Source organism: Aspergillus lentulus, assembly GCF_001445615.1.
Source record: "Aspergillus lentulus DNA, contig: Alt04, strain: IFM 54703, whole genome shotgun sequence".
Lineage (NCBI taxonomy): Eukaryota > Fungi > Ascomycota > Eurotiomycetes > Eurotiales > Aspergillaceae > Aspergillus > Aspergillus lentulus.
The window spans coordinates 840,937-863,203 of NW_028322122.1; the positions used below are offsets into that span (position 1 = coordinate 840,937).

At 48.7% G+C, this 22,267-nt stretch overlaps 7 protein-coding genes across 7 annotated transcripts; 4 read left to right on the plus strand and 3 right to left on the minus strand.

Moving 5' to 3' along the window:
* Positions 1–2,620: 2,620 nt before the first annotated feature.
* ALT_1562 (guanine nucleotide-binding protein subunit alpha) lies at positions 2,621–3,957 on the plus strand (the record flags this gene model as incomplete). Its single annotated transcript, XM_033558535.2, has 5 exons — positions 2,621–2,750; positions 2,816–3,000; positions 3,083–3,246; positions 3,300–3,558; positions 3,616–3,957. 5 exons carry the CDS (start codon positions 2,621–2,623, stop codon positions 3,955–3,957), a joined length of 1,080 nt encoding a protein of 359 aa, XP_033414426.1.
* A 985-nt stretch (positions 3,958–4,942) lies between these two features.
* ALT_1563 (mitochondrial 37S ribosomal protein mS38) lies at positions 4,943–6,172 on the plus strand (the record flags this gene model as incomplete). The annotated part of the gene is made up of 2 exons (XM_033558536.2): positions 4,943–5,387; positions 5,490–6,172. The coding sequence occupies 2 exons, from the start codon at positions 4,943–4,945 to the stop codon at positions 6,170–6,172; spliced, it is 1,128 nt and encodes a 375-aa protein (XP_033414427.2).
* Positions 6,173–7,138: 966 nt separating this feature from the next.
* ALT_1564 (H(+)-transporting V0 sector ATPase subunit c) lies at positions 7,139–8,070 on the minus strand (the record flags this gene model as incomplete). The annotated part of the gene is made up of 6 exons (XM_033558537.2): positions 7,139–7,203; positions 7,272–7,375; positions 7,442–7,598; positions 7,661–7,790; positions 7,929–7,941; positions 8,054–8,070. 6 exons carry the CDS (start codon positions 8,068–8,070, stop codon positions 7,139–7,141), a joined length of 486 nt encoding a protein of 161 aa, XP_033414428.1.
* A 369-nt stretch (positions 8,071–8,439) lies between these two features.
* On the minus strand, positions 8,440–10,118 carry ALT_1565 (uncharacterized protein; the record flags this gene model as incomplete). The annotated part of the gene is made up of 2 exons (XM_033558538.2): positions 8,440–9,846; positions 9,897–10,118. 2 exons carry the CDS (start codon positions 10,116–10,118, stop codon positions 8,440–8,442), a joined length of 1,629 nt encoding a protein of 542 aa, XP_033414429.2.
* A 3,921-nt stretch (positions 10,119–14,039) lies between these two features.
* On the plus strand, positions 14,040–15,653 carry ALT_1566 (uncharacterized protein; the record flags this gene model as incomplete). Its single annotated transcript, XM_033558539.2, has 1 exon — positions 14,040–15,653. One exon carries the CDS (start codon positions 14,040–14,042, stop codon positions 15,651–15,653), a length of 1,614 nt encoding a protein of 537 aa, XP_033414430.2.
* Positions 15,654–18,036: 2,383 nt separating this feature from the next.
* On the plus strand, positions 18,037–19,434 carry ALT_1567 (phosphatidyl synthase; the record flags this gene model as incomplete). The annotated part of the gene is made up of 2 exons (XM_033558540.2): positions 18,037–18,410; positions 18,471–19,434. The coding sequence occupies 2 exons, from the start codon at positions 18,037–18,039 to the stop codon at positions 19,432–19,434; spliced, it is 1,338 nt and encodes a 445-aa protein (XP_033414431.1).
* An 877-nt stretch (positions 19,435–20,311) lies between these two features.
* On the minus strand, positions 20,312–21,747 carry ALT_1568 (lipase ROG1 family protein; the record flags this gene model as incomplete). The annotated part of the gene is made up of 2 exons (XM_033558541.2): positions 20,312–21,620; positions 21,707–21,747. 2 exons carry the CDS (start codon positions 21,745–21,747, stop codon positions 20,312–20,314), a joined length of 1,350 nt encoding a protein of 449 aa, XP_033414432.2.
* Positions 21,748–22,267: the final 520 nt, after the last annotated feature.

Genomic DNA, 22,267 nt, shown 5'->3' on the forward strand with positions numbered 1-22,267 from the left:
AGGGATTCATTAGTTATTATGTTCTACCTTACGAAGCACTCCGTATCTGGGTACTATTAGACTTTCAAGCTGCAAGAATATGGCTCAGCGTATGATCCGGAAAACCTGCTATTCTGTCTGTTTTTCCATCTGTCATATGTGCATACTGCGGTACAAAGATACCAGTGAGAAATGTGGTGCAGCTTGCCTTATTTACCTTGAGTGTCCTGTGGACTCTCAAGTTCGTATTGGGCTAGGAATCCCTGCCTAACCTCAAACTGAGTACTGTTCAAGGAGATCATGAAACCAAAGGGGCCAAGGGCCAGATTCCGAAGTTCTAATTCGATTTCAGCGAAAATCGTTCCTTTTAGAGTGGACTCGAGTCATAGCGAAGTATTAGTGCCATGTTCGTAAAGCTACCGCACTAGGCCTGACCAAGTGATACCATTCGCTATCAGATGCACACCATCCAGAATCTGTACAATGCGCCGAAACATGAAATTATGTGGACTCCTTAGATAGATACCAGAGTACCAGAAGGAGACTTTTGCTAAGCAAATAGTAATAATATTACTCTGTAATAATGGATGTACCAAGACTAACCCTCTGTCGATCCTTGCATTCCAATCCGGCGAAAACGCGATTCATGCCATGCCTCGTGGCGTGGTTCGGTTGCAGTTGCTCGCCAAGAAAGGGAATGCGGGCCTGCCTTCTGTGCAAACTAGAAGATTTAGGGGAAAGCACAGGGAATGAAGGGGACTAATCATGGGCTCGGGTTGGGCCATAATGGACTAGGAAGATAGATAGATATTAGTCTGCCAGGAGCAGCGACACATGGCTTGGTGGCTGGTTCATTGTCAAATAGGTGGACGGGGACATCGACAGCGGCATTGTTTCACGACACAGTTGATTATTGATGTCTCATGGATGATGCAACAGGAATATGCTGCATGGATGCATCTAGTCTCTAGGTGCAGCAAAATAGACATGGAAGAGTTCCTGGCGTCTTCGAAGGAAGAATGACAGTCGTTAATGGCCCATCCTAGTGGGTACAACTGGACCTTCTGGGCCACTTGGAATTCTGTTCATTTGCTCCCTCATCCCGTACCTTTTTTACATGAAAAATGGTCCTCGTCAGGAAGTCCAATAGTATCTCGAGGAGAAGAACTTCTGAGATATTAGAACAAATCAATAAGACATACCAAGGAGCGTCTTTTTGGGTGTTTTCTCTTAATGAAGATTACCTAGGTGACTACTCAGTATTAGGTAGACACTACCGAGTACGGAATCCTTAAGAACCAGGGGCAACTCTCGATAACCGCTCTGAAACATAAACATAACGAAATTATAGCAAAGTAGTCGATCTGATCCCGAGTTCTAACTGAATAGCTAAGAGAAATGGTGCCAAATTAGCCTTTCTCCGGTCGGGTCGCAAGCCTGGAACTTCTTGAATAATAATCGTTGTGCCCATCTCACTTGACACTTCTACTACTCCTACTCCGGAAGGCTTCCACTTCCACCTCCACCACCATTATTACGACTCAAAGCTAAGGTACTCCAACCTGCAGTCCCATCCCGGCTAACTCCTCCCCCCGCTTGGTTTCTGGCCCGTTCCATTGTCTGCTTGTCTTGTTGGACGACAGACATGTACTATCACTCCTATCTGTTGGCGACCGGTCTTCATCTCTTTCTTCCCTTCTTTGTTTCCCCCTCTATGATAGTCGGTCCGCTGTGCCCGAACTCCTTACTCTAGAGGACGCTCTCACACCGGTGTACGGGAATTGCTGCAAGAGACGTCGAATAGCCCCTGCTGGTTTCTTCGAGTAACTGCGAGTAACTGCTATTCCTACCCCTGCAGGATTGAGGAGCATCGCGGCCTGTCGGCATAGGAGTCCCCTTCTTTGTCGGGCCTTTTTGTCTCCGCCATTCGACCTATCCGAGACCCCAGAATCTCCGCCCATCAGGATCTGAGTCGGTTTCGGTTGCAGTTGAGCTATCGATATTGGCTTGTGATATTTTGGAATTTGTCGCGGCTGATTTTGCGATTACGACTCTGGATTCTCGCAAGCTATAGAGTCGGCTGCGTTGTCTCGAACTTTTCGACAATACCTCCCTCACAATCGGGAGTGCCCCCGATTCATTACACCGCAGGGCAGAGCAACGGTCTGCAACCCTTGATATATCAAAGCGACAGAAAGATATCGACTTCAGCATTTCTATAACAGAATCTGTGAAAGTACGTTTATACAAAGGAGCGCATGTGAGACAACTTCCCCGGTCAAGGTTATGTACTGACTTGTAACCAATAGAAGCACAGCCCTTCGAACGTACTTTCGGGTAGGTCGATAGATTTCCCCGAACACTGCCCATAATAAGCGCTTTCCTCGAACCTTCCTGCCAATTTCTATGCCTCGTATTATATTGAATCATTGATACATGTCTCGATGTCCTTTCGTTAAGTGGTTGCTTGGTGGAGTGCACGCAGTCTCCTGATTCAGCTTGTGAGAAACTCGCAATCTGCGTTGAAGATCTGATTTCGCGTGCGTTTTATCGATGCCATTCCACTGACCATATTTCTCCTGACTGCAGTTGCCTTGTCTCCTATCGCCACGCTTTATCGTCGACTACGGGAACCTACATCATGGGTTGCATGAGCTCCAAGCAGGCCGAAGCAGCGGATAAAGAAGCTGTTCAGCGGACAGCTCGGATAGACAAAACGCTGAAGAATGACAAGAAATTGATGGACAGGACAATCAAGATTCTTCTACTGGGTATGCCCCTGAAACGATACGGCGTATCCATAAGCTCGAACACACATACTGATGGTTCCTCGTAGGTGCTGGGGAGTCAGGTAAATCAACAATTATCAAACAAATGCGCATTATCCATTCAGGAGGGTTCCCTGAGGATGAGCGACGACAGACACGCGCGGTTATATACTCTAATCTAGTCATCGCATTCAAGGTCCTGCTGGATATTATGCGCGCAGAGCAGATTGATTTCGAACTCGACAATACAAAGGTAAACCAAAGGAGAACCCTCTATATTCCCCATCCAAGCTTTGGTCCGACTTGTGATACTAACCGTTGGTTTCACTTTCCAGCAATTGGCGGATTTCATAGACAATCTAGAGCCCGATGTAGGATCGGACGAAGCATTTTCAGATTACAAGGTCCGCGATGCGATGAGGGAGATGTGGGTTGACGGAGGGGTGCAAAAAGCTGTGTCTCGAGGTCACGAGTTTGCTTTACATGACAATTTGCAATAGTAGGTCTCGTCGACGGTATCTCGCTCACGAGTGATTACTTACTCTCTTCTAGCTTTTTCGGGTCCCTCGACCGGTTATTCAAGCCCGGATGGCTACCAGACAATCAGGACATGCTGCAGGCCCGTTTAAGGACAACTGGTATCACGGAGACTCTCTTCGAACTGGGGCAAATGAATTTCAGAATGATGGACGTTGGTGGGCAACGGTCTGAGCGCAAAAAATGGATACACTGTTTTGAAGGTGTCCAGTGCCTTCTTTTCATGGTCGCGCTATCTGGCTACGACCAGTGCTTAGTAGAGGATCAAAATGCCGTAAGTCGAATCCGAATCAGTGCTTCTGAAGAAGCATCTTATCTAACGCAAACGCAGAACCAAATGCACGAAGCAATGATGCTCTTCGAATCTTTGGTGAACGGAGAATGGTTCAAGCGCAAGCCCATCATTCTATTCCTGAACAAAATCGACCTTTTCAGGGGCAAACTTGAATTCTCACCGGTGTCAAAGCACTTTCCAGATTATAATGGTTCGAACTCGGATTTCGACGCCGCAGCGAGGTACTTCGCCGATAGATTCCGCGGTATCAACCGAATACCGGACCGTGAGATCTACATCCACTATACCAATGCTACAGACACAACGCTTCTGAAAGCGACTATGGAATCTGTACAGGACATGATCATCCAGAAGAATCTCCACACGCTCATCTTATGAGTATCCTCGGACCGAGACGATCGCTATTGACGAGGCTTACCGCCGACCCGAGACGCTGAATTTTCACTGCTTTTCATGGCTTCTTTCCCATTGCATATGAGAGCGTTCACATTCCTGGATTTTTCACCTCTTGCATATCCTTTATTCTGTATATCTTACCCTGTATATCTTATACCTGCCCATCTCTCCTTCCGCTCATTGAAGGGATCAATCGAAGGATTGTGGACTCTTCGCTACTTTGTCATGCTACATTACATGAAAGCTTATACAGCCTGGTATCTCATATCTGCTCATTTCAGCGATGGTACTTATGTCTATATACTGCTGGGTGATACCCATTCTTTCTATTTAAACGTTCCTTTGATTCCTTTTTTGGTATTTGGATACCTAATGATTGTTACTTATCACTTGTTCCTGTTCATATTTCCTGTATACTTCTTGTCTTCGTATCTCTTCCTCTATAGATTACTACTGAGTTTAGTATTGGGAATGAATAGAGGAATCGTTCAAATCATTATCAAAGTCGATTTTCAGGATAGTATGTGTGGTCTGCCGATCTAAGCTTCTGTCATTATTCAAGGCGAACAAACACTGAGGTTCAACTGTGGCAAAATATCATTCTCCCAGAGCCAATGACGAGATAGGTCTGAGGTTATAAAATGTAGCTATCTTAGTCCTATGGCGCATTCATCTCTAGTTCTACCTTACGTCATGAAAGTGCTATACTCTGCTGAACAAAGGCCAAGGAAACCGCAAGCATGGCTCTTGCGAAATTTTTTTGATGTATTCAGCTATCCAACTGGGTCGTGGCGCAGTATGTCCCATGTTGAGAATCTTTCTCTCGCCTTTGTTAGAAACTTGAGCAGAAACAAGGACACCAGCAACTATGAAGACCATAACTGAATTGAGTCATGGCTGAGCCACGTGATTACGTAACGAGGCTTATGCCTGAGGCAGGAGTAGCTGACATAATCGCCATTTCCGCATGATCGATTCCGACTTCGAATTCGCCTTCAACATCTCTCGCCGGCTTCAAGCAAACTCCCTTACCCACTTGCTGGGTTACTCAGTTGTGCAAATGTTGCCATCCTCCGTTCGCCGGGCCGTGTGGACGCCCATCGGGACTATTTCCACCATCTCTCGAATATCCAGTCAAGCTCTTGCTTCGTCTTCGAATGGTTTCTTCGGCACGACCGAGCATGTGCGTCAACGCCGATACTCCTCCTCTTCCTCAAAGCCCAGCGATGGTTCAAGGAACATCGATGCTTCCTCTCAGACACCCGCGAAAGGCGTGAACTCTGGGGATAAGCGTGATGGTAAATCTTCGAAGCGGAGGGGAAAGGATGGCCGGAATGGCTCCAAGTCCAATCAGCATGCTGCGTTTTCGAGATTGCCCAGTGTTCCGTCAACGCAACATCTACAGCCACACGGTCAGTATTATGCTTGATATGCGGAGTCAACTATGTCACTTGTGACTTCGCATGTCTGTTTGACGCTATAGTTTCCAAACTGACTTGTTCGTCTTCCGGCAGATGTCCATGTGGCGTCATTCTTTTCCATTCATCGACCTATCTCCGTCTCTACCACTGTACCTCCACCTTCCAGCCCCGAAGCTTTTGATGCCATCTTCACCGCGAAGAAGCCCTCCAAGTCCGACCCGGCCGATGTGATTCTTACACTTTCCTCCGCCGTTCATAACATGGAGAACGCGGCGTACCTCGGCGAGCAAGAAGACCAGATGAACATCTTGGGTCGGGGCTTCAATGAGACGGAGGGCCTCGAAGGAATGAACATGTCCGAATTACGAATCTCTATCGAAGAACTCACCAAACGCCTGCGTCCCTTCCAACCCCCGCCACCTCCAGTGCCCTACGACGAGGCCAAGGATGCCAGCGCCGCCGAAGAGACCTCCAGCTTCTCGACTGTACTGACCATCCACGAGTCCACGCATTCAGACGGCCGCAAGACTTACCAAGCCCACGCTTCCCCGTTCGTCCCCACGCAGGACCTGGAGGCTCCCGGAGCCGGGGAGAACGATGCTATAATCGACATGCCCCACGGTTCGGAAAACTCGTACATCGAGCGCCTGCGCGAAAACAACACGTTGCATGCTATCAGCACCAGGAGACGACGCAAGCTGAAGATGAAGAAGCACAAGTTCAAGAAGCTGCTGCGCAGGACGAGAACCCTACGACGCAAGCTAGACAAGGCTTAAGGGTACTTCTCGCACCGCATTAGCTTCTTACATTTACCCCTCCCTCGTCTCTCTTCTCTTTCGTTGTTTCATCTTTCCTTGACCAACCACGACCCTGAGGAGCGTTGGGCCTGTCTCTTAACTGACGGGTCTTGCTCCCGTTTGCTTGACAATTCTTCCTCTCATAAGCTTTTGTTGACATAGTCCTTGTGGTATTTGTTTCCTCGATGATGCATAGTATCCAGCATTCCGGTATCAATAGACAATATCATTCCGTATACTATCCTCCGTCTAGAGCCATCACCGTAATGGCAGTATTTTACTTCACTCTTTCCACTTATGGTTTGAAATCCGCGTCCTATTCAGCTTGCCGACGTGTCGAGCTAAGATTGACCAAGGTAATGGCCGTCCTTCATCTCACCATTGCACGGATGGTCATCAGGTTTAACAAATGTATAGTTGCGATAGCAATGATATTCGAAAGCTGGAAAATGAGGAATAAGAATGCCAGCCAACCAACAAGAACATACATGGAAAATAACGGAAAAAAAAAAAAGCAAAAACATTCAGCATTGCAAGGTAAATGACCCAGACTAGCTAGGATCACAACAACAAACTCGCATAAAGTACAAAGTTCACCGCGGATGTTGGCCCTGCGATGTATCTACCAGAGTCTGTGCACCAACCCCAATTTCCTAGTCTACATCTCTCGGCCGCCAACACATCAGCATTATGTCTGTTGTCCATTTATAGTTGAAGAGCCCGCAATCCACCTTCCTCGTTCAAGTCAGTTTTCGTACCTTAGCCTGGACAATGGACAGCAGATCCTGCTACCATGTCCGAGACATAAGGACAATTATCTCGTTACATGGTGTTTGAGCAACCCACATCCCAGAATGCGATTTGGTACACACAAAGAGGGCGGGGCTAATCTCGCTTGATACTGATTCAATCCTTCTCATTCGCGAGAGTCGATGGAGTGCTCGTTTAGCACTTGGCGTCGATTCTCGAGCGAGAGTTCATGAGAAGAGCAACGATAAGACCGTATAGACCTACACAAAGAACGAGCGACGGTTAGTGATATGAAGCTACGCAAGAGTCACATGTCATGGCTACTCACCCAAGACTTCAGCGAAAATCAGAATCAGAATCATGCCGACATAAAGTCTGGGTTGCTGGGCGGTTCCGCGGACACCAGCGTCACCGACAATACCGATGGCAAAGCTGCAGTGGAGCAAGGTCAGTTGATGGCTAACAGAATTTAAGGAAGGAGTTCGTGGCGGAACATACCCAGCTGCCATACCGGCGAGACCGACGGCCAGACCTGCGCCCAACTGAATGAACCCTGTGTACAGAGGAACGCTCTGACCCAGGTCGTTTGCGATCAAGACGGATACGACCAGTCCATAGATACCAATGATACCAGCCATGACAATGGGTACGATGTCTATGGAAAGCCATCTGTTAATACACCCTGTATGTCAAACCGGTACGATGCCGAAAACATACTCTTAACAATCAGGTCGGGCCGGAGGACGGCCATCCCGCAGACACCGACACCAGCCTTGGCAGTTCCATAGGCAGCTCCGAAGCAGGTGAAGACAATGGCCGAAGTGCAGCCGAGAGCACCGAAGAAGGGCTATCAGAGTCAGTATTGACTGTATTTGAAGACGCGAGTGAGATTGCTCCAAGTGCTGGAGAAACAATGACGAAGCTATCCGTGGGGGTACGGAAAAGAGCTCTCGTATCGGTGGCTGTGGAAGAGCGGAATACTCACAGCATAAACTGGGCTATTCAGGTGAAAGCATTAGCACTTGCGATCGGTTGCTGGAATTGATGCAGGGGTTGACTGGGATTCGAGCAGTAGCTAGTTGAAAAGGAGCAGATGAAGTGATTACGTACCAAAGTTCCGTGGCCATTTTGAAAGATCGAACCGGTCGGGCTATCAAAAATGTGATTTAAGAAGACTCAAAGAAATGTAGTGATCGACAACGGGTGATTAAGGACTGCAGAAGCTATCGTTGCGATGATGCGAAGGCTTTGGGTTTCGAGATGGAGTTGGAGGTCAAGGCGAACAGGCTGGTTGCTTCGGAGAGGCTCAGCTACCATCTGCGCTGCCACGTGATTACGGCTTGGCAGGTCGACAATAGTGGAGGGTCAAGTCAACCAGCATGAACCACGAGAAAAGTTTATGATTTTTCTGAGTAATGTTGCGTGAGATGACCAGTAGAGTCTATTGTACAATATATACCCCTGTGGGCTTTTACATGTGTTTGAGTTCAGATATATCATGCCAAAGTCATCTCAATTCGACTTCCAGGAATATCACACTTGGTGCTGGTTCCAAGCACACCTCCCTTGGAGTTTGCCTCAATCTTGGGCTGGAAATATGTGATTGCTTTCTCTGATAGAGCGCCAAAATAGCGAGGAACGGCTATCAGATCTATGTGCTCAGTAGCCTCGGCTGCCGGCATATCTGCATCAGAGACCATACCGAAATGATACGAAACGCTCCCTTGAGGTAGCTCTGACAATGTTCGAAGGCCACTGTGCGTCTGGCCTAGCTCAACAGAAACGAAGAATTGAACGTAGTCGCCTGGACTAGCAACTTGTGACAGCGAAGACAAATCGTCCATTGCCATTGTAGGCTGCTCAAAGGGCAGTGGCTCTTTGACCGGGGTCCTGCCATCATCTGGGAATAAATGATCAAGGACTGACAGCTCGCCGTATTCTTTTGGTTCCAGAAAGCTTATCTCGGGATCCAATGACAGCAGTCCTTGCTTCTTACCCCATCCCCCTCCACCACTCATAACACGGTGAAGTTTGCCACCGGCCTGAATTGTTTGGATGAGGCGATCCTGAGCAGAAGTTGCGCTCGGTACAAAGTCGGTATCCGGCTTCTCGACCAAGGCCCAAACCGAGACCCTTTGGTCAGCAATATTGTGTTCTGCAATGTAACGGGGGAGCTCCTTCTCCAGTTCGGATGAAGCTGGCATCGGCTCGTCCGACCTGCCATCAACCTGCTTCGCAACCTGGCGGAGAATATTGCCCATGCTAGAAATGACTTTTCTTCTCAGACCGACAGGATATAGCGGAAGTCCACAAGAGGTTTGTAGACTCCTTGCAAAATTCGTTATTACACAGGTCGACAAGGAGACTGACTGATCTAAGACATATTTGTTTGCTGAAGAATCGTAAACCCAGCGCGTTCCGAGAAGAGTATTGTCATTACCATTGACAAAAATGGTGTTGGCGAGCCGCAGCCCGACCTCATGAACAGGCCTGCGAGTCTGATCAGATATACCGGGAATACTGGTCTCAATCGAGAACACAAGGGCGGCCTGTTCTGTTCCCATTGTTCTGGCCCGGCGCGGCGCAGCAGCTTTTGCATTTATATCCTTTGCCTGCGCGATCGTGACTGTCAATCCTTCGGAGTCTGATATGACTCCATCGGAGTTTGTAGGTAGACGTGCATCCGGTATCCTATCGATGACAGCAAGGATAGCATGGATGGGACCTGGAGACGCTGACGTTGTAGGTATCGGGTAAAGTCTGTTCATCCACTGTTCGAGGAATTGGCCGTCGGGGTCTATCCACTGAGCGAAAGAGGGAGTGGCAAGAAGGACCGGAACATTTCCTGTTTCTGCTAGCGATGAGGAGGATGCAGGTAAGCTCGAAAGAACATCGTCTGGAGTCTCTTGACTAATTAGCTAGCTGCTCAAAGGAGGAGAGTGAGAGCACTCACGATCTGCTCAGGCGTCTTTGTAAGCCATGTGTAGGCGAAGGGTAAATGATCGGGGGCCGCCGTGCTGGTAGTCTGAAACCATCTTCGTGCTGTGCCGTTGTGTAGGTGATATGGGCTTTCCTTCCCTTGTACTCGACAGCATCTGCGCTGCCGGAGGGGGACTGACTTGATTGCCCACTGCCTTGACGTGGGGAGCGGGACGAGCCCGAGTCTCATCGCCATGAAAGCATGGACAAGGATGACCAGTAGATATGGAAAAAAGCTGAGCTGGTGAGAAGTGCCGAGTTGATAAATTTGATAAATTCTGTATGCGGAGACATCTTGCGGAGTTTAAGCTATCTTTCCCGAACGCCAAGACATGATACCCTGTAGAGAGAGATACAAAGGGTGAGAACGGCGAGGTAGGATTGATACCTCTATCATCATTTGTATATCATTCATCTGGAGCAAATACGTGAGTGCTAATACTACGTCCTCCTTCCATCTAGTATTGTGAGCTCTTCGCTATTTCCTCACCATTTGACATGCCGAGCGCACCAAGACCTCGAGAATGAAGCAAACTCCCAGGGGCAAGATAACCATTGATGTCAACTGATGAGTGCTCAATTGATTCTATATAAATATTTGCCATCGGTAGAACTGATAGCATTCTAAGAATGAATTTATGATATCTTTCTCGCTTCAAGCACCTCTCTCCAGCGAACGAAAAATCTGCGAGATAGAGCTCGAGCTAGGGACAGTCCTGACGTAGGTCCAGGCAACAGGATTAAAACCACACTGCCACATAGACATAAGGTAGAGTACTCTTTCTCGTACCGAGTAATATTTCAATTTAAAGAGCGTCATGTGGCTAATATTTCTCAGCCACCTTTGTGATGGGATAAGCATAACTTCCAGTCACACGTAACATCAACGCAAAAGGCGCCCGAGGGTCCCCTTTCTTGTTCTACGATATTCCACTAAGCCGTGTTTCCCAAGTCCAATTTCCAACCCTGAGGGATCGCCAGCCTTACCAGATTAAGGTACCTATCTGAAGGACTCAAGGAAGGGTTCTAAGTAGGTACCGTTCCAGGCAGCGGAATATCAAATCGTCAACGGCAGCCATCCACCAATCAAGTCAGTCTGTACGGACATGAGCCACAGGTGGGCGGTACAAGCATGACGTAATGCTCAGCCTGCAAAAAGGGATGATGTATGTATGGGCTTGGTATGAGGCTATGGGATACTCTGCACGCAAATGTTGCGTTGGGAAAAAGAGTAAAAAGGTGACTTTGTATTAATATTGTCGCTAACATGGAAGATAACAATTTTAAAGAATTAATTAATAAAAATAGACGTCTATTGATTCCATATTAGCAAAAGTAACGCAAGGCAAAGACAAGATTGACTGACGTTAGTGGAGATACCTAGGTAGGTAAGGTACCTCAAGCAAGTCCTGAGGTTGCACTACCCTATGTGTTGCCGATGATTTAAGAAGCAGCTTCCGCCCTATTCCTTACCAACACTTTCCCCATCATTACTATCGCTGTCGCCTTTCTGAAATTACCTCTTCCTCACCTACTCAAATATCCATCATATTACTTCTTCGATATCTTCCCTTGTCACCCTTCAGACCACTAAATCAAGATGCCTTTCACTGCTTCGTAAGCTTCTCCCCTTGTTCCCTTCTTGCTTGTCTACGCCCATTGGTGGTACTCGCCCATGATAAGCGAACTTCAGCACTGAAAAAAAATTCACTGAGGGCGAAGAAGGTACTAATCGTTCTCTCGCTTTACAGTGACATTTGCAAGATCCTGTTTGCGATCATCCTGCCTCCTCTGGGTGTTTTCCTTGAGCGAGGATGTGGTGCTGATCTTCTGATCAACATCTGTCTGACCATCTTGGGTTGGATTCCCGGTATCATTCACGCCTTGTATGTACCCATCTCTTTTTGTGGTTGCCTAGCTTTCGGAGCTAACCGAGTTCGCAGCTACATCATATTCAAGTATTAGAGCACGCTCCACCACTAGTCGATCACCTTCATCCCTCCTGTGTCTATCTACCGAAATCGCAAACGAAACCCCATCTCGCTTCATCACGTCCGCTGTTATGAATCCTAGATGCGAAAGAGAATGCGATCTCTACTGATACACTACGGATGATCAAAGAGCGGTGTCGTCAACATGGTTCCGTGGAGCGCCGGTCGAGATTAGCCCCACTAGTCTTGGCAGTTGCTGCTCAAATGCTGTGACTTGATCGTGCCATACCACCTTAATTTTTGCAATACGGCCTAATATCTTCTCCTCTATCCTCGTTATCTCCATTATTGCTCTGCGCTATGTTTCTTGTCTTCAACTCGGATGATACCAGCTCATTTCTCCCAGTGGGCTTCTGCTCTTGGTTTGTTATCTGTGTTTTTACGTGATCATGGCAATGACATGAATTATCGACCTACAAATCTTTGTTCAATAACGAGTTTAAACGCACAATCAGTTGTCTCCAATTTTTTTAAATGACTTTGTAGGTGTTATCTCCCATTCGATGGACAAATGCCGGAGATGGCAACCACTTCAGCTACGCGCAATCAGTCTCACAAAATTAAAAGTAGATTTCTGGTCTTCCTGGTACGTAGCATAAGATAGCCCAGTGTCAGGTCAAGATGCGGCCCAGTATCGCCAATAGATTTGCGCGGCAATGACTATAGAGTAATACAGTCAGAAGATCATAATTTCCACTGAATCTTGTTTACGTAGATCTCCCAAAATCCTACTAGAATCAGGCAACGCCCACCTAACTATATACTTTGATCCTAGGGTCCCTTGAGCAGTTGGTCACAGTCAAGATGAAAGCATTTAGCACATACTGCATCAACAGCAGCTGCAGTTTCCTCGCTGTCAAAGTTATCTACTTGATTACAGTTCTGTCAATACTTAGGGTTGTAAATCTTCTTTACGATGGGCATTGGACTATAAAGGAAAAGTTACCAGAGAAACGGCGCATCATTACTGGCAATATATGGGGGTGCAAAAACTAAAAGGGTAAAACTAACTCGAATAGGAAAATCAGAGGTACCTGCATGGACAGCGCCAACACGGCGCGTATTCAGCAAGTCCTTCAACTCTTCTCCTACCGAAGCGCCAGCCTTTGGTCATGCTGTCTCAGACATATCTTTCATGTATTGGGCATGGCGTTAACTGTGTTTCATTTTCCATCAGAGCGCCTACAGACGCTCAGCCTCGCTGTCTTGTTTCATATATTGGGCTTCCGTGATGTGTAGCCAGTCAGCACCATGGCGAAAGGAGGCGAAAGGAGGCGACTTTTCCCATTTGACGCCGGCAACAGCGTCAGCAGGATGAGGAAGTGAGATGGACTGTAATGATGGCATCCATTTTACGCGCCATGTGGGCTTCGATCCTTCTTCTCTTTCTTTTTCCGTTTGCTTAACTCCAGATTCTTCAGCACCGGACTCATGAGCACCAGGCTCTTCCGTGTTTTTGTGTGCTGAGATATTTGAGAATGAAGCTACATCTTCACTCATGACTCCTGGGGTGTTAGTTCCTTTGCAGTGCGATTATCAAGGTGAGGATTGGTATGTCCAGCCGTCCCCATGCCTCAGATTCCTCTTGCAAACCCATATTCTTCAGCGCAAAGTTTCGTCAATCTAGATGCCTAAGTGGTCTGACCGGATTTCAGAAATGCTACAACATGCTCCTCGCCTTAGTTCGACGGAGCTTTGTCGCAGCGATCTCGTGCATATCATCATGTGTGGCACATGGCTCCCGTCACTCTCGACGTACGGCGTCCCTGGCCTCCTCGCCGCTCGAGTCTATTCCAGGATGTGCTTTGAGCTGCGTCAAAATTTTCATAGAATCGGATTACCCAACGAAGGCGTGCGCCAGCCTAGTCCTAGACTGCCTTTGCAGGACGAACACGAAGAGTGGTTATACCCTAGGCGAGGCAGCTTTGCGCTGCAACCTGTCCTTCTGTCCCATGACTGTGACCGAGAGCTCCGATGTCTATAACATCTGTGACTCGGTAGCTGGCGCCGTTCCAAAGACACATGCAACCATAACCGCCACAGTCATCTCCACTATCTACCCGACAACACAGAAAACCACGACAACAACATCACCATCAACATTATTGACCACATCAACCACAACAATGACCACAACAGATACCAAGGCTACTACATCGAGTTCTACATCATCCACGCTTGCCAGCTTTGAAACTCCTTTGATGGTAACGCACAGCGAACAAATATCCCCAAGTACTACTACCGATCAACCAGCATCGTCCACTTCTACTGCTAGAAGTAGCGGCCTCAACGCCGGTGCAGTAATTGGTGTTTCGGTCACGTCTGGAGTCGCTGGATTCTTCATTCTCGGGGTTATCATATTCTTCTGCTGCAGGAGGGTACGGCGTCAGCATGAGAAAGTCAAAGATCGAGATTTCTTCGAGATTGGAGGCGTCATGTCGGAACCTCCAGACTTTGGCTTACCACTTCCCCGACGTCCAAGTCAAGGCCCACCCAATCCTTCTTTTAGTGCAGGAAGCCAGCAATCCAGTTCCGAGAGTGCGAGGTTAATGTCGCCATTCAAGCCGGCAACCCGCAATCCAGCGGTCATCGTTACAGGTCCTGGTGATTATAATTTTGCATATGATAGTCCGGATAGGATCGGTTTCGCAGTGTCAACGAATTCCGAATTTGACGCTTCCCCAAGCCAGTCAGAGCGCACGGTTTCCGATTTATTACCGGATAAGCCAAACATGAACCTATATCCAAAGCCATTAAGATGGAGCAGCCACAAGCCCTTGAAACATATGAGTAGTGACACATTGTTCGAAGAGGATGCAGTGAGACCTAGAAGCCTTCTTGGGTCTTCGAGCCAAAACAAGGGTTCCATGGGTGGAACAAACGGACACAATGGCAGCCAGCAGTATAGACCTGCAATGGGCTTACCATCTAACCCGCGCGCAATGCTATATGGAATGGGCAACGCGTCGTTATCCAGGAAGAACGTTCGGTATGGAGCGAAGCCGGTCTTCGCCAATACTGGGGAAAGGATTGCGCACTACCAACAAGCAGAAATCTGCAATGATCCACGCTGGTATGCGGAGGTCCAAATGCCGGATCAGCAGGATTACGTGGACAGGCAATGGTTAAACCCACGCGCTGGATACGGTCAGAGTGATGGGCGGCAGTTAACTCGTGGAGCCGCACGTCGGTCGGTCGAGCTGGGAACGCACGATGATCTCGTAAAAACCTCAGACGGCTTCGAGACCATCAGCCTCAATGACCGCTCGGAGCTCCGTCGAAAGTCTCGACATTCTGGCGACTTCAAGCCACTCACTCCAGTAAGGGAGGTGGTCACTCCGTCGGTTAACGCTGGCAAGAACGAGGGTGGGGGCTACTTTGATAGCGGTGCTACTGTGCCGAATCCCAGAATACCCTTCTCCGGGACAGCTCCTCCTGTGCAGGAGATCGTCTCCCGACCTCGGATTGTACGAGGTGATGACATCAAACGAGTGCAGATTCGCAAGGGCAAACCGCAATCCCAAGGACTGACAATCCCATATTCTCCGAAGGATGGCTGGCTAGAGACCCGCGGTTCTCAAACTCAGTACTCCGACCTCAAGTCCAAGAAACTCCCGGTTGACCCCAGCTTTCCAGTGGAGAGTATGGCACCTGCTACGCCGCGGAGGAAACCAGTATCCTGGGGTCGCAACCTGACACCTGCACGGCGAGGCTCTGACCTGATTCTGCGCGTGGATTAGATCCTCTTTCCCTTTTCCTATTAAAGTCAAAGCGTTATGACTGTATCCACTTACTGCAGGCATTCTCCGGGAGAGGTTTCAACTTCCAGTATATATGCTAATAATACCCCCTGTACCATATCATCACATCAACATGTGTGCTCGTTTACTGCTTCTTCTCTATCGTCATCTTCATGTGTCCGAAATGAAATAGGGCTGGGCGGCTGGTTCCGTTATGAGGAGGGAAACCGAATCATGTTCCAGGGACTTGCACCTTCTTGATGAAACTTTTTTCCCCTTACTCTCCCAGTGTAACAAAATATCAAATGATAGATTGAAAAGCATTAATCCGGAATCAAGAGCAGGATCTCAAATGACTATCCTCAGACCACAAACATTGAAAAGCGATGTCAACTCATGCAACGATATCCTACCCTCCAGGTGCTGAGGCATATGTATAATATCCAGAGCCCCGATGCAGAGTGATCCTCAACCCTAACGCAAAATCATTCACCGAATTCTCATTCGGACTAAGTCAGTGGTATATGTTTAGCTCGGAATACTTCATCATACAACCAAAATACTAAACAAAGGACGTAACAGGTGTTGTCCTCGTCCAATCCAGAGGCGCCGTCACATGCAAAAGGGGAACTGTGGCTGAGAGAAGGAATGTGTATCTACTGCGTGGGTACTCCCTACGTGTACCTGAATTACCAGCCGTACTGCGTTGCAGGTCCCCACCATAAGACGGCTGTTGTTCGTTTGAGGATGCTCTCTTTCTGTCCTGAACAAAACATCTCGGGGTCTGTATCAACAATGTTAGATACATTCTTGCCGGTGCCTTGCCCATTGAGAGTTAAGAGCGTAAGGTACGGTTCTGTCCGTATAGTCCATACCTCAGCCTCCCTATCCCAAGTACAGATACCTCTGGATACCTTAGATATGTGTTATACTTCGGAGCTGAGCGCCCCGCCGACATGACGTCACCGCGTGGTGTGATCTCAAATTACTAGATTGTGCTCGGACGACGACGATGATGATTAGCTATGCTGGCTGCAGACGACGAATGGAATTAAATCTCTCACTGAGTCAGTCTTACCTCGAACTTAATATAGCATGGCCCTTGTTATCTAGGGCGGGATGCTGCCAATGGAGGGGTACCTCTCTGCGGACTCGGCGCGACATCATCGGCAACACAAGTATACGAGGGGTAGACGGAACGGAATGCAGTGTCACCGCGGGAGGTAGGAGTGAGGTAAAGGACCAATGTAATTAGCCTATGCCTAGGGAAGGTTCACTATTATGGAGTAAGGTAGGATCAATATCGGCAGGGATGTGTTTGTTATGGAGGCTGATGCCAATCAGAAGTTTGTTTGAAGTCTCTGAGCCACTTCGGTAATCGTGCTTGGCCTACGAGGAGGGAGGCTGCCTTTCTCTTGATCTCACAGGTCTCTTATCTAAATAGTGTGCATGGGTTAGACAAGGAAAGCATACACTATACTGTAGAGTTGATCACTATAAAGCTCATCCATAATAATAATAGATGGAAATGGTCGCCTACAGTAGTAGAAGCAGAGAGGCTCCACTTGTTAACTTTACCACAGCCCGACTCACATCTGCCCTCGGACGGCGACAAATCCATTGTCCGTGTATTCGAAACGAATCAGATCTCAGACTCATTTCAGATGAATAGTGACGGCCGAGTCTGAACCAAGGTAGACGCATAGAAATGGAGGTTGAGTTGACGGACGGTTGCGAATTATCTTCTACCCGGCCGTTTCGGATGGCGCAGAAATGGAGGCAAAGTCTGGGACCCAGTGGAGACCGTCATCCTCAAGTATGGGCGACATTGCATTGCAACAACAAATAACAATGCTCATGCTTCACCGCGATTGCACCAGATCGATTGAGCCGTCCATCCACGGTGGATAACGAAACCACGGACTGCATCATCGGTGTCCGCTTGGGTTCTGATCTAAAGCATCTGTCCTCCACTCTGCCTCCCTCGAGTCCTCGACACTTGTATATGAATGGGCCTTGATCTCCATCTTCAGCTCGTTGCTCCATCATCTTCTTCCCATCCCCACACCTACTATCACTTTGGTTCCAACTCTCTTTCCTACATCTGTACCACTGGTATCAAGTCGGATACTGCTCCGCTTATCCCCACAGTTTCATCTCCGCATAGCGGAATCAGTTTCCTTCACTCTCCATTTATTTTGAAATCCTCCTCTCCAGGTCCAATTCCTTGAGAGAAGAGTGCCTTGGTGATCAGACTCGTCGTCCACACCCCTCAGCCCCCCTATTCTGCAGTGTAGTTGACTCTCTACTCTCACCAATCCATCATCGCCACCCGCTCTGATCCGTGCCACATTTCCCCAATCTCCTCAAGACTCGTCCAAAAATGGCTGCGACCTACGGCTCCGGCTCCCAGAGGGTGCGCCGGCTATCCAGCATTGATGCGACTCGGGCCGACCTGTATGGCGGACCTAACGTCGTCGTGCCGCCGAAGCATCTGATGGCCTCCAGCGATGCCCATGACACGGCCATTGAGATGGCGATGGCCAAGCAGCACCTGGATGAAGAAGTCTCCTCGGAAGAAGAGGCTCCTCGTGCCGCCTCACCCCTCACCAGGACTACCCGTAATCTCACGACAGCGGATGAATTCGCTCTGGCATTTGACATCGATGGTGTCCTCATCAGAGGAGGTCAAGCTATCCCCGAGGCTGTCGATGCGTTGAAATATATCAACGGGCAGAATCCGTATGGCGTCAAGATGTACGTTTATCTTCCCGATAAGCTTCCAACGCATCATAGTTTACTAACTCCATAGTCTAGTCCCTACATCTTCGTAACGAATGGTGGAGGCAAGACCGAAGAGGAACGGTGTCTGGACCTCAGCCGGCAGCTCGAATTGGAGGTCTCACCCGGCCAATTCATTTGCGGACACACTCCCATGCGGGAGATGGCTGAGAAATACCACACAGTCCTCGTTGTCGGCGGCGAGGGTGAGAAGTGCCGGATCGTAGCCGAAGGTTACGGCTTCAAGGATGTCATCACCCCAGGCGACATCATCAAGACACGACAGGACACAACACCATTCCGAAAACTGACTGAAGAAGAGTACAACAACTCACGCTTCCGCGACTTTAGCAAGACGCCCATCGAGGCCATCTTCGTCTTCGCCGACAGCCGGGACTGGGCCGGAGATCAGCAGATCATCCTCGACGTCCTCATGTCGAAGAACGGATACCTAGGCACACGCTCGGAGACATTCGACGAAGGTCCTCCTATCTTCTTCTCCCACAACGACGTCGTCTGGTCCACCTCCCACGAGCACGTCCGCATCGGCATGGGTGCTCTCAGAGCCTCGCTCGAGGCCCTCTACAAGGCCGTCACAGGGAAGGAACTGACCACCGTCGCATTCGGCAAGCCCCAGCTCGGCACTTACGAGTTCGCAACCCGCCTCCTCCGCCAATGGCGCAAGGATACTCACGGCATCAACAAGCCCCCTTCCACCGTCTACTTCGTCGGAGACACCCCCGAGTCCGACATCCGCGGCACCAACGAGTTCGACCGCATCAGCGACTCCAACTGGTTCTCCATCCTTGTCAAGACGGGCGTGTACCAGGAAGGGACCATCCCGCGGTATCCGCCCAAGAAGACCTGCGCTAATGTGCTCGAGGCCGTCAAGTTCGCCATGAACCGCGAGATGTCGAAGCAGGTCGATGAGTCTGCCATTATCGAGGATGATGCCGATGTGGATTCCGGCATTGATTCGGAGTCAGCCGCGACGCACTAGTCCTGTGTCTGACTCGTCACCTTTATTTCGCCTTCGCCCTCAAATTGCACAGTCTATACCCCTCATACCTCAGATATCTCTTGAATCCGTCATCATCACCCCACTATCTTACATCCGACACCTATACCCCATCTTATTCTATCTATCCCACGTTTTTGATTCCCATATGCGACTCGGCTATTATGTTCCGGACTGTTCTGTTTTTTCGGTGACATTTCATCGCTTATAGATTCCCATTGGTTCGAGTTTGACTACTTAGGACTGAAGCTTTATAAATGCATGGATCAGATTACTTGTCTAAGTATCTTCAAATCTATCATTGAATTAGTATGTATCCGTATATATGTAAGCTCACAGTCCTACTCTATATTATCCCTGCTGAACAATCACACGCAACCAGACGAGTACAGGACTCGAAACGTAGAAATTCACAACCCTTGTAATTCAGCAACGTCATGGGCGGCTATACAAGGCTGAAGCTAAGCGGACCTAAAAAACGCCATCTATGGAATCATGCAGCCACAATGGACAGGGGTAACGGAAAGTCCACAAACGGCAATCCGAAGCCATAAAGTTAGTATCATCCTTGATATGCATGTCAGTTTCATTTGCGTATGGCAGTAAGAAAGCCGGGATGCGGAGGTGAGACTAGGCGCCACGGGAATGGTGGGCTGCACCAACAGCCAAGAAATGCAGGGAGCCTAGAATGGAACCATAGTCCTCACTGCCCCTTAATTTGACGATTCATGGTTGATTGCAGCGAATGGCCGCGGGGGTTGGAGACAGTCTCATGGCATATTCCAATGATTCCATGGGGTGTTCCACTTTTGGCCCACTTAATACCGCACAGATCAATCCCCGCGTTTCAGTGTGGGTATCACTCAATGTCAAATTCGTTGTCGAGCCAATGCTTCACGACGACTTTGCCCTCTTCGAATCCCTTTTTCGCCATTCGCACAATGATGGCTGCATGGCTGTGCGAGTGGTTATGGATCCATACCGGGTATTTTCGGAATCCCACGGAATTGAGTGATTCAATGATGGAGAATTGGGCTGGCGTTAGAGCCAGTGTGGAATCGCGTTTTGTGTCCGGAGACGTAGAAGAAGTCTCGTCTGGCGTATCTGTTTGATTTTCGATGGCCCCAGTCTTGCTGACGGCAGAAGTTCGTGGGAGTGATTTCGCCTTTCCGGCACGGTTACGAGCGTCTGGTAGGTAGTCTGGATCTTGCATAGCGGTCGCGCTCTCAAAGGCATCTTCGACTGCATTTTGCATGTCCTTCACAATAACAGGCACACGGTAGTTGGAGAGAAGTACTCCTGCCTTTCCGTCCTCGTGGAGGCGAATACGCTGGTGACTGCGGTACGTCTGTACAGCAGCATTTACGAGGTATAGTACAACGCCGATGGGGACAAACACAATGACGAGGAGCGAAATTGCCACTTGAGTTAACGTGCCTTTGATCTTTTGCCATAGCCTGGAAAAGAACGAGGGCAGCTGTTGTTTTTTCGGAGGCAGGAAGTAGTCATCAGGATCAATGACGACTGGCTCATAGCCCTTCACATAGTTGACGTTCAGGTTTTCTAGGTCCTGGAACGGGTTCGTCGTCGAAAGAGCGGTCGTAAAGAAAGCCGTCGAACGGTCGTTAGCGATATTCGCGTACACTGAACGATTTCTGAACTTCGCCAGAGCCTGAATGAAGATGCTATCCGGATCAGCGAGGATGCTAAGCAGTGGCCTTCCCGTATCTCGGAACACATCCACCATGAACATTTGCCTGCCGGACATGGACAGCGTCCGGGCGCCCAAGCCATTGAAAATATGGTCTCGAATACCCTTAAGTGGCATTCTCACACCGACATGTGGCGACACAAACGTGGTGAAATTGACAGGCTCCAGCTTGTCGAACCATCCTCGCGCGTGAAGCAAACCCAGCGCATATCTGGCGACTAGACCTCCTAGAGAATATCCGATAACGCTCAGTTTTTTGATATGGGTCCCTTCTGCGGCTAAGGCACCCAGAGTGTCTTCAACCTCGTGCGCCAGTCGCTCCCCTCCAAGCTCGATTCCATCGTATGTAAAATTCCCAGAATTTCCCTTCGCAGCGAGTATGTAGAGACGGTCTTCTCCGTATCGCTCTCTGAGAGACGCGGCCAGGTAGTCCAAATGGGATGGATTGCCCCAAAGCCTAGAATATGCATCGCCACAGTCAGTTTATCCATGTGTCTTAAACGAAGAACGCCGCGTGGCGGCAGGTGTAAGAGCAAGACTTACCCATGGACTAGGACACAAAGATGATCAACCTTCTGCGACATTTCATGAGATTGTTAGTGTTGTGAATTCCCTTCTGTGAGCAGTATAGCAGAAAAATAGCTTGAATTCCTGGCCATGGTCATAAGTTTAAATACCAGGTCATTTGCAACTTATCATCCTTCTGCCTGATCTCATTGATTACCGGAGATAAGGGGATCTTAGCGCCACCGGTGGCTGATGATCAAGTATGTTTGTTCTGTTTGCAACTTGCTCATCGCTTTGATAGGATTGCCGAAGACCAGAACACCTGCTCAAATGGCTCGTCCTAACCAACTCTGCGAATAATCCGCCGATTATATCGAGCTCGGGCTCCTATCAGCTGATAGATCCCTGTTTCTTGGACATCTATCATATCCCACTCCAGCCAGCTGAGGTGGCTGTTCTTCACGTTTTTCGGACGCGGGACACGCCTCCGTATCGCCCCGTTTTTGAAAGCGATGCTATGAATATATGAAAGTTGCTATTCTCAGCTTCATGTGCATAATAAGGATTAATGCGCTATCAGCGAAGAGTGCTCCTCAA